Genomic DNA, 12045 nt, shown 5'->3' with positions numbered 1-12045 from the left:
TATGGCAATGGGTAGGTACACAATAAGGTGTCTGGAAACAGCATGGGCTTGATTGTACTCCTGTGTGCAGTTAAAGGCCCACTCACCAGGACATTATCAGTAACATTAACTCTCAAGCTGATATTATTTGCCAAAGCCATCTCACAGGGGCAAACAATGCCTCAATAGATTACAGGATTCTTAGTGGGGTGCTTGAGTGTCCATGCAAAAGGGTGGTGAGACTGCATCAAGGTGGTCAGAGAGAAATCCGCCGGGCCCTGCCAAACAGCTGGAAGCTCCCCCGGGCCCTGCCAAGCAGGGGAGCTGTTCTCTTCACACCTTCGTGTCATTCACACCTACTGCACGGACCCTGGCACTGCACCCACACAGGAGACCCAGAAAAAGCTCCTGCTGCAGCCTGACCTAGCCAGGGCCTTTTGCAGCCATCTAGGGAGTGAACCAGTGGCTAGAACACCCTCTCCTTGGCTCTCCCTCTCTGTCTCTGTAATCTGACTTTCTAATAAATAAACAAATCTTTAAAGAAAATAAAGCGAGAAAAGAACTGGAACTCAGGTTTCTCTGACCAGCACTGTGGCCCTTTCCAGTACTGTTACTGTCAGGATGATGTCACTGGTAGTCTTTCAGGGAGGCCTGCGCTGGATTGTTCCGTTGTTTCGTTCATTCATTTACTCAGCCTCTGCTCAGTGCATCACACATGTGTGAGATACCTGCAATTCTTTTTTTTTTTTTTAAGGTTTATGTAATGTATTTGAAAGCTAGAGTTACAGAGAGGGAAAAATCTTACATTTGCTGATTCACTTCCCAAACGGTCTCAATAGCCAAGATAGACCAGTCTGAAACCAGGAGCCTGAAACTCCTTCCAGGTTTCCTGCATGGATGAAAGTGACCCAAGTATTGGGTCTTTTTCCACTGCCTTCCCAGTGCTTTAGCAGGAAACTGGATCAGAAGTGATGCAGCAAGGACTTGCAATGGTTCTCATATGGGATGTCAACGTCATGGACAGTGGCTTAATCTATTGTGCTGTAATGCCTCTGACCCCACCTACAGTTATTAAAACACCCCTCCGGGCTCGGCAGCGTGGTCTAGTGGCTAAGGTCCTCACCTTGATCCCATATGGCCGCTGGTTCTAATCCCGGCAGCTCCACTTCCTCTCTATCTCTCCTCCTCTCAGTATATCTGACTTTGTAATAAAAATAAAATAAATCTTTTAAAAAAAAAACACCCCTCCAAGGGCTCAGCACAATGGGTCAGTGGCCTCATCTTATATCCCAATGGATCCCATATGGTGCCGATTCGTGTCCCAATTGTTCGACTTCCCATCTAGCTCCCTGCTTGTGGCCTGGGAGATCAGTAGAGGATAGCCCAAAGCCTTGGAACCCTGCACCTCTGTCAGAGACCTATAAGAGACTCCAGGCTCCTGGCTTTGGGACTAGCTCAACTCCTGCCATTGCAGCCACGTAGGGAGTGAACCAGCAGATGGAAGAGCTTTCTCTCTGTATATCCACCTTTCTGATAAAAATAAATAAATCTAAAAAAAAAAAAAAAAACAACACCTCTCCAAGGCACTGCTGACAGGATGTGTGGCCAGGAGTTTTGCCTGTGGAACATTTGCCTGTAAGGAATCTTGCTCATTCATTCATTTCTCCAGCCTCATAGCAAAATGATTGTTTTTATGCATACAGCTGCAGAGGCTTTAGTTTGTTCTGCAGTCTGATTCTCTTGCATGTATTTACATTGGCATAATTCCACTTTATTTATAAACATGGAAAGACATCTTGTCTGGCAATCAAAAGAGAGGTACCTTTGTTAGGAATATCTTTTATGAGAAAGGATTTTTTTAATAATAATATTACTGTGTTTTTTTTTCATTAAATGGGCCAAGCTTTGTGTTTAAGAACCTATGGCATTCTCTTTCTAATATCCTGTGCGGCACATTAGTCATGTCACAAGTGATGTGCATTAGTCATGTCATAAAACACTGTTTGGTGTTGAAGTTTCATTTTTTCACTTCATTGTGCAAAGGGGTCCTCTTCTGATTTGTAGTGATGTTGCAAACAACGGTGCAAACATAGTTGAGGAAAGAAGGACTTGTTCCCATGCACCAATGTGGAGCTAGTGCGTGGCATTCAATTTTATAAAATTTATTCTTAAGCGATCTGGAATAACTGGTTGCCATTTTCTTCCGCTTGAAGACATTTGTTGTCACTCCCTCCTCAGGCGCAGCACACTCATGATGCTATCACAGAGGCTGCCCAGTTGATGAAGGAAGCTGTGGACGACATCATGGTGACGCTGAATGAAGCCGCAAGCGAAGTGGGGCTGGTGGGTGGCATGGTGGACGCCATTGCAGAAGCCATGAGCAAGGTAGGCCTGAGCCCCCAGACTCCTCCTCTCTTTCTCCTATCTCTTCCTTGCTTTCTCTCAAGTACTAACTGACAGTCCTGGCCACTTCCAGCAAAGCCATCCTCTCCTTGGGTGTTCCAGGTAGCCTACATGTGTGCGTTCAGATGATCATTACTTTTTAATTCACTTAACACCTTCCTTCTACTTGTGGGGAGTGGTATATGGAGAAAGACTGATAATGATATTGTTTTGAAATATGAACAAACTAATTTCAAAAGGTGACAAACTACTTATCTCTCCTATTTACTTTGTAGGGAACAAACTTTAAGGTGAAAGTAATGCAGGGATTCCCAGATTCTGGCCTTATGGGATCATGGAAAGCTTTTAGAATATACATTTCCACACCTGACCCAGTCAATCAGGAACTATCTAGAGTGGAACCTAAAAAAATTCCCACTAGTTATTAAATGTGCTCACGGTACTGGTAGCAGGTCACACGAAGAACCCATTGAAAAGGGTGTGTTGATGCCATTAGTGAACTCTTGCAGGGGGCAGATCTCGATGATAGCTTGAATGTCACTCATTATTCAGTGACCCATCATTGAGATGCATCAGCAGGGAAATTGGACTGCAGACAGTTCTCACTGCCCGTCACCTCCTCTGCTCCCCAAGGCATCCGTCACTGCTCATATCAGTTTGACAGTCATTAGAATGGGCACTTGTTCCTTGACATCTAATTACTGTCTGGTGTAGGCATAGCCAAGAATCTCAGACATCTGTATTTGGGAATGTCCATTGTCAGCTTGTATTCCTATGTATTCCTATAGTTTTTCAAGATAGTAAGTGGCATTTAATTGCTAATTTAAAGAAGGCTGGTTGTTTATATCTCCACAAAGAAATGATGCCCTGAAACTATCATTAGAATCGTTCTCCTGACTCACCATGCAGCCAGTGTTCCTATTGGAGACCCCAGACTTCTCTTTGTCAGTGGGTCCACTAATTTCTTCTGTGAGATTCCTAGCCTTCAAATATGGACAGTTTGGCATAAAATGGGATGAAATGCCTTTTTTGCCAAGGCTCTTGGATAAGTACCAGTGCTTTTGTTTGATTTTCAGGACATTAGAATAACAGGATTTTGAAAGCATGCCATGTGTCTACCAAGGATGCTAAAGAACAGAGTTCAAGATTCCTTGACACAGATTAGAAACTCAACTGATAATCCTTTTGTTCTTGGGATTTTTTTTCAATCATTCTAATAAAAGAGATATATCTAATCAAAGGGATATAATATATCCCTGGGAAATGAAAGCTAGATCCTGAAGTCTTTGGCTGATATGCCTTGAGTCTTAAGGATCAAGATGGGCTATAGACAAAAAAATCAGCTATGCCCCAATCTGATGTCAATGGTATAACTGTTGCTCATGAATTCCAGAACAGGCTGGGTCCTTCTGGAAGGGCTTTGAAGTCAGTGTGGTATTATGGGGCCATAGGACTTACAAGCGTTTGAGGACACACACCAAAGAGGCCCTAAATAAAAGGTTTCTCTTCTTTGGTTGTTATGTAATGTATACAAGTAGACTTGCATTGCTACTGCTTAACTCTCATCTGCCCTCACTGGATATCCACAGTTCTTCCTCATTCTGCCTTCCCCCAGATTCTTGGAATTTTATGTTAGTCACATTTGTTTCATCTGAACTATATTTTCTGTTTTGGGGCCAAGAAATAAAATTAAAGAGGGAAAATAAACTAACAAAAAAAAACCCTGCACTCATATGTCTCTTCTATTTCCTACAAGAAAGGGCATATTAATATCAGAAGAGCTGGTTGGGGGAGGTAGTTATCATCTCAAGGTGAACAAAAAGATATGATTTAAATTTGAAATCCTAAAACAGTTACCATTTGATTTTTCACATTTTCTTCAAACTGGTTGAAGGGTCGTGGTGGTGGCCTATTACTTCCCATAACTCACAGGTTTTCCATAATTACCAGTCTTCTGGGAGAGTCCTGGCACATTGCATCGCCTAACACCTAAAAGATGCTGAGTTTGCACTGATGAGTGTGTTCACTACCCAGTCCTATTTAACTTGCTTAACGTGCTCCGACCTATGGTGGGAGTATTTAGTAGCATCAAAATGCTTGATAAAGAAACTGGAAAAGAATGGTGTAGAGTTTGTGCTGAAAGTTCTGGGGAAATAACATCCAGGCTGTATGGCCCCATCATGGATAACTCTTGACCAGATCTGTTGGTTTTTCTAAAACCATATGGTGCTTGGGAATTACCAAGGTTCGGGATTTTAAGCTACCAGCTTTGAGGCTCACTTACAAGCTCTGCAACCAGGTTTGGGAAATGCAAGTCTTCTGAACCAGCATATTCCAACCCTTCTGGGGACACAATTACTCCTTGAATGTCCAGCTCTCTACCGCATGGTAATCTTGCCATTCTGTCAATTGTGGTTGCATTTGGGGTCAGACAAGTGATGGACTGGTGTATTCTTTCTATTCTCCCTCTTTCCAGAGTAGAGATATCTGTGGAGTGTTCCACTCCTGAGGAAGCCCTCTGTGGTATAGATTCTGCCTCCCATACCACTTTATGCTCCCAAGGAAGAATCAGGCTCACTCCCACCTCCACACACAAGAGTGGCATTGCCATCTCTTAGGACCCTTTACCCATCCTTTATGTGGGACCTATTCTTTCTCACCTGGGAAGGCTGAGCTCAAATTTCATGCCTCTGAGACACCTGCTAGGGGCTTCTTCTCACCTAAGCCCCAGATGCCTTTTTTGTATCTCTATTTCAGTCTTTATTGTAGAAGTTGGTTCCGTTGACTCCAGTCCTCTCCATTCTCCAAAGTTCAGCATTGTTTTTTTTTTTTAAATAACTGTTTATTGTCATTGGATAGGCAGATTTTCAGAGAGGAGCAACAAAGAGAAAGACCTTCTATTCACTATTTCACTCCCCAAGTGGCCACAATGCCAGAGCTGAGCTGATCCATATCCAAGGGCCAGGAGCTTCTTTTAGGTCACCCACACAGGTTCAGGATCCTAAGGCTTTGAGCTATTCTCTACTGCTTTCCAGGCCACAAGCAGGGAGCTGGATGGAAAGCAGAGCAGCTGGAACATGAACTGACACCCATATAGGATGCCTGTGCTTAGTGGTGGAGGATTAGCCAGTTAAGCCATTGCACTGGCCCCCAAAGTTCCTCATTCTAACCAATATAGTTTATACTTTGAAATTCAGTCTATGACTTTGGTTTCTTTCTCTCTTTTCGGTAGCTGGATGAAGGTACTCCTCCCGAACCAAAGGGAACATTTGTCGACTATCAGACGACTGTGGTTAAATATTCCAAAGCCATTGCTGTGACAGCTCAGGAAATGGTAAGAAGCAAAGAGCTGCCCTGCCCACTGCTGGTTGTCCCCTTTACACACCATCACCCCAAGGTGTCAAGTCTGGGCTTCATATTGGGACACAGACTTGTGTGTATTTCCAAGGCCTTCTAGTTGGAGTTTGTGTCCTCTGTATCTGTGTTTTAGAAGGCTAGTTTGCTGGGATTCTCATGAAAAACTGAGAAGAGGAAATTAGAGGTGACAAGACCTGCACATGAGTATGCATAAGGAATGAAAGGAAAGAGAATGAGAAGCAAAGGCATTGAGAAGGAAGGGAGTTGAGCAGAAGTATGAGGGCAGTGTATGGCAGGGAGTCCTCTCCCTCTTCGCCTCTCAGAGAACTTGAGGGGCTTTTAGGGATCTAATTTGTTGTCAAAAGGTGTTTTCAGATAAAGCAGAACAAAGATCACCCAGCACAGGTGTGTCACTTTCAGAGGATTTTTTTTTCTAAAACAAAATCCAGTGGAATTATGTTGCACAGATCATTATATTAAAATGGTATCATTTTTTTGATTTATTAAAACATTCCTTCAGCTATGACAAATGACATCCTCCAAGATGAAAATTCAAGGCAAGCTCCTCTGAACCTTTGAGGGCTTAAATGCCACTGGATAAAATTTCAGAGGATGCCTGTTTGATGCCAGCCAGATAAAACCAGAGTAAGAGATTGGGTAACCGTTTCAGCCCTCGGGGTGGCAGGGTGGCAGAATGAGCCCCACCCACCTCACGTGGATCCTGGCTTAGCAACCCAGAGCAATGCTCCGGACGGTTCTGCCGTCATGTAACTGTGTGTCCACTAGAGGTTGAGCTTGGATCATGAAAGCTGCCCTGGCTGATCTGTTCATTCTGAGGCAGTCTGTGCTTCTGCCAGGCTTCCTGCTGTTCAGAGGCTGCGGAAGGAGCAGAAAGCAGCTGGATGTGCTATGAAAAGTTTAGTCTGCCCAGTTTCATCCTTCTCAGGGGACAGACCTTAGGTGCCATCGAGGAGCTGTAATGTGTCTAATTCCTGGTAAGCTGGGAGCAGGCACAGCCATGGAGACAAACACTACTGGGCAGTCTCCTCATGTGTCTGCTGCCAGACTTTGAGCTTTCTTGTTTTAACTCTTGATGTCTGTCATCTGAAGGGGCCTAGCCTTGGGTTGGTGGCTACTCGTGAGAGAGTTCAGCTGGTTTCTTGGGCAGTGTACCTCACTGTGTCACCCCCAGTAGTTTTGTGCCCTTGATGCCAGAGGACACATGGAGCACCCATAGTAACTTGTTGCTCTTGTGATTTATGGTGTGTTTTCCTTGGGATCCGTGACCAGGCCTGAAACCTGTGCTGTTTCCTTGAAAACAGGTTTTTGATGGAATGGCTGTTCCCATCCCATCTCAGTAAAAGTGGCATTATTTTAAAAGCCAAGTTTTAAAAAAAAAAAAAAAAAAAAAAAAAACTTTTAAAAAATATGTATCTGCAAGGCAGAGTTAGAAAGAAAGAGAGTTAGAGGAAGACACTTTCAACTATTGGTTCACTCCTCAAGTGGCCACAATGGCCAGGGCATAATCAAGCTAAAGCCAGGAGCCAGGAGCTCCATCCAGGTTTTCCCATGCAGTGGCATGTGGTTGGCCCATCTTCTGCTGCTTTCCCTAGACCACTAACAGACAAGTGGAGCATCCAGGATTAGACCCAGTGCCCAAGTCAGATGTGAGCATTACAAGTGGAGTGGCTTTACTGACTAAATCACAATGCCTGCCCCTAAAAGAAATGATGGTGTCAGAGGGCCACAAACAGAGACAACACTGTGATCCAGAGCCAAAGAAGAGGTAGGGCAGGAAGACAGTCCCTTCATCGGGCACTTTTCTGAGTGACAGGTTTAACCTGTTGTGAGAATCAAGGCATAAAACTAGACCTTAGCATGTTAGCTAGGTAAGATTAATGAGACACGTTATTCTGTGATCAAAGGAAAAGGCTCACTGTCTTGATGATGAAGAGGTAAGACTGGACCCTTTCGGCCATGGAACACTCTTAACTAGACCTGCAGCTGGAAATTTCTCCTTTAGGGGGCACAAATTCACTACAATGCTTTGCTCTCAGGGTCGCTGCCCATAGCAGTGCCTCCACCCTCACTTCTCGTGCACAATTTCCTTAACAGCCCTGTTCATGGGCCTACACACCTGCCCAGGGTGGGGACTGGCTTCTGGGGACCCAGAGCCTAGACAGGTTCTCTGCAGCAACCTTGAGGGTGCCAAGGTTTCTCAGGGCCCTTCTTCTGGGGATCCCATAGGACAAGGCTGGCATAGTCACCTGCAGAAGTAAACCTGCACGGCCTGAACGCTAAGCATGTACCCCGACCTGGCCTGGCAGAATCTGCTGGCCCAAGAGGGGCCCTGCAGGCCTGCAGGGTCTCTGGGCAGCCTCTTGTGTGTGCTGCAGCATGGACTCTGCTTGAACCATCACCTCCAGTGTCCAGTCCCAACTGCAAGCCTTGACCCTCACTCCATCAGGAGCTTAAAAGTAAATGACACTCTTTTGGCTTCTGGTGATGTTAACACGAGATTCTCATGCTTTTCTCTGTGTATGTGTGTGTGTGTTTGTGTCTTGCTTGTTTTCTTTTTCCAGATGACTAAGTCGGTTACTAACCCGGAGGAATTGGGAGGACTGGCTTCACAAATGACCAGTGACTATGGGCAGCTGGCCCTCCAGGGCCAAATGGCAGCAGCCACGGCGGAGCCAGAGGAGGTCTGCCACCTTAAGGCCCCTATCTGTAGAACCACACACACCCTGATGTCCACTTTCCTTTCCCTGCTGGGGAAGGTCCTAGCCACACTCTGGGATTCTGGGGGCCCCAGCCCTGTAGCCAGAACCAGATGTAGTTCCTAGTAATCTGCAGTCAACCCAGCAAGTTCCAAGCTCATAACCCTAGGTGGTTCTCATCAAGATGAGGTCTTCTGAGAGCTCACAGCAGGATATTGTGTACAGTGTCCTCCCAGGCCCCTGTGCTTGCTCCCCCACCTATTGCCTCTTAGCATACACAATCCAGGGGCTGCCACTGTATTCTCATGTATTCCTCCTAGGGAGAACATCCCTCCCAAACATCTATATGTTTTCCAAAGGCTCACATAGGTGTCGAAAGAGCCTAGAAGGGGACTTGGCTGTCCCTGTCTCTGTAGCCACATTCAGGGAACACAGTCCTGCCTGACTACCCTTGGGGCTTTCTCAGAAGTGGCCCAGATCCCTTCCTCTGCCTTTTTCGAATACCTCTTCCTTACCTCCTAGTATAGTCATGGCCTCAGAGTGCCTGTTCCTTTACTAGTCATACAATGGCAAACATTAGGTCCCTAAGCTCACATCCTAGCAGCCCCTATGCCGGGCATGTCTGCACACTGTGAGTTTCAACGGACCGTGCACAGAGTGGGTGGAGCTCCAGGCAGCCCAGTGGCACCTGTGACACCCAGAAGGAAACCTGCAGACCCTGGAACCCATGGCTCCTTAAAGAATTCAGATTCCTTCTGAAGTACAGAATGCAGTCAAGTGGGTGGCAGGCACACTGGTAAGATCGAGGTAACTATGCCAAGGGATTCAGCCAGCCGTTTATTGAGCACGTATTGTGCAAGGCACTCCTAAGAGAACCAGGTTGTCAACCCAGAATGCTGGGACTGAGCTTCTCATCTGCTTGCAATGATAGTCATAGTCCCCCAAGTTTCCTTAGTGCTGCCATTTCTCCCAGGGAGTCAGGCCTGAGCATGTCCTAACGAAGATTGCCCATTGGGGAGTGGGTATAGAGGTGCTGTACTCAGAAGTGAAGACCCAAGGCAAAGTGACTTTCTAACGTGTGTTGTGACAGTGCATGTGCCTAGGGGCATCATATATATGTGCTTGCATACCTATGTTGCTAGCATGGGATGCCTCAAATTCCTAACAGTGCCTGCATTGGGGAGGTCGCAGAAGGATTACTGAGGCTGCAGCATGAACTGTCCTCTTTGCAAGGAGTAATTGAAGTTACTACCAAGAAAGACCCTTAGCAGAGACCTACACCAAGGGTGTTGATGCTTGACTGAAGCTCATCATTTTTTTTTCCAAAATAGACTCCCTGTTTTTTTAGCAAGACTAGACTGCAATTCTAGTCTATCATTTATCTAAGCATGTGATCCATTTGATTAACGTGTGATTTGTGAATTTTATAAACAAGTGTAGGGAGACTTATGTTGCAGTCAGGTACAGTTGGGATGGGCCAAAACAGGAAGGATAGGCTCTGAGAGGGAGAATTTAAAGCAAGAAAGAGATGTTGATTACCGCAAGGTTTGGATCTTTATCCCTAGAAACCATCATAAATAAATGGTGTGGATCCCCACCCTCCAACCCCTTCTAAGGCCCTTTCCAACTTTTAATTCTTAAGAATTACCAAGCTCATGTGTAAAACAAGTAGGTTTTTGTTTTTGTTTTTTATTGAAGCAGAGGTCATTGAAACAGAAATATATTATCATGCAGAGCAGCCAAGAAAGAAATTGTGTAGCTAAGAGTGCCAGGTCTCGTTGCTTGGGTTCCTGGCCCTGCGCTGGGAGCATCTGATGTTTTCATTAAGGTTTTTCTTTTCCATCGTTGCATCTTGAGATGTAGTTTACAGTACTGAGGCAAGCAGTGTGACCTAGGCCAGAGTAGGGAAGAATATAAGACTACCAGTGGTTTGTGAAAGAGAATTCTTTGTGTGTATTTTCCAGATAGTTATTTGGAGGGAAGGGGGTTGTACTAAGAAGATTAGGCAATCCCCAAAGCAATGTAGTGTTGTTTTTGACTGTAAGACCGTGAAATTGTTTGTGTAGCCACAAGAGTCCCACATCCCAGCATTGGTAAATGCTTATGTCCGAGGCAGATAGGAAGCTGCCATCTTGGCAGCAGCCATGTAGTCTGCTGCATAGAGTCAGCATTCTGGCTTTTTCCAGATTGTGGCAATTCTAGTAAAGGCCATAGCTGTGCCCTCGAACATCACCCGGGAGCTTTATCTGCTTGTTTTTCCATGGGAAATCTCCTTTGTTAAGATCGCTCTGAAAATGTCTGTCTGCAGAAAAGTGACAGCCCTCTGGCAGCTGTGCAGTTCTTGAAGAGAAGGAAATCGAGATCATAGGAGCTGCAGCCTCTCCATCTAAATCCTGGGACCGAGGCTGAGCCGCCTGAGCTTTGTCGCACCACCATTTGCCATAACTGCTTGCCATACTGGCTGTTCTCAAAGCTGGTGGATGCCCTGTTGGAGCACCTATGGCTAATAGCACAGCCCATTGTCCACATGAGCTGGATGCCTGCTTGAGAATTGTCTAAAAACTTTCCACTCCAAGGGCATACTTCCTTAAACAGGGAAAGTGACAGACAACCTGTCATCAAACAGGGACAATGTTGGGGGTGGGGAAGGAAGAGGAGTTCTTTGGGATTCAGAAAATCTTGTGATCTGTGCAGTTTTTTCCAAAAACTCTTAGGAGACCACTACCTCCCTTCCCCTGCAAAACACACTTTTTGTTCCCTTTCTTTTTTTTTTTTTTTCCGAAGTTTGTCATCTAAATTCTCTTACTGCCTTCTCAGCTTTCAAAGCTATCCCATGCAAATGGTATTTGCCCAAGCTTTAGAAGTCACTGCTTTTAAGTACTGGGAAAAATCTATGTTTCCCTCAATCTTAGGCAATAAGGAAAGATGAACATTATTTCTAGACTCTCTACAAGTGAAATCAGATCTGAAACTTCATAAAAACTGCGTTTTTCATTTCCCTCAAAGCACAAAACCAACGGACAGTTTTCCCCATTTTCCTTTGATTTGGGCAGACAGTGAATTGAGGGTTTTTCTTGAGGCTCAAGTAAGACTTCTCCAAACTTGCCAATTGAAAACCCCAAAACCAGTGTCTTTGAGCAGCATTCCGTTCTAATCAACACTGGTATAAAGTTGGATCACTCTGCGGTCTCACAACTTTGGGTCATGTTTGGAAACACAGCGGTGCTTTGAGAAGCTTCACGTTTTTAAAGACCTTATCTGTTTGATGAGTTTTACAAAAGCAATCCCTGTCTAGGATGTTCCTCTGTTGACTTTGCACGTAGATTACTATGTATTGCGGATTGCACCCTTGGCCATCTTTGTGCCCCCTGGAAAATAATAGTAACTTGTCAGTCTGCAGCCATGGTTCAGAAGCTGCTGTGGATTCTGTCCCTTCATCCCAGCTGCTGCAGTGTGTGACGTAAGAGTCATTTGTCTCTCTTTCACATATAAGCTGAGGCTCCAGGTGCATATGTTGTCGAAGGCCACACAACTCCAGTAGTTAGTGTTGGAACCACTTGAAGTCACTTGCACTATAAGGGTTTTTTTT

At 45.1% G+C, this 12045-nt stretch overlaps 1 protein-coding gene across 4 annotated transcripts in view; it reads left to right on the top strand.

The window, feature by feature from the left end:
* The window catches only part of TLN2 (talin 2), a 462999-nt gene that overhangs the window by 403983 nt on the left and 46971 nt on the right, over window positions 1-12045 (top strand). For 3 of the 4 annotated variants that reach the window (XM_058665745.1, XM_058665746.1, XM_058665747.1), the window contains 3 exons: window positions 2218-2364; window positions 5615-5716; window positions 8322-8441. In XM_058665745.1, the coding sequence (XP_058521728.1) occupies window positions 2218-2364; window positions 5615-5716; window positions 8322-8441 (369 nt within the window). The remainder of the gene's footprint in view (window positions 1-2217; window positions 2365-5614; window positions 5717-8321; window positions 8442-12045) is intronic. The other variant, XM_058665748.1, reaches the window with a different exon arrangement.

The sequence above is a fragment of the Ochotona princeps genome, chromosome 6 (assembly GCF_030435755.1).
Source record: "Ochotona princeps isolate mOchPri1 chromosome 6, mOchPri1.hap1, whole genome shotgun sequence".
Taxonomy (NCBI): domain Eukaryota; kingdom Metazoa; phylum Chordata; class Mammalia; order Lagomorpha; family Ochotonidae; genus Ochotona; species Ochotona princeps.
Note: the sequence above shows the minus strand (reverse complement) of the source record. Positions and strands in the feature narration are given on the sequence as shown.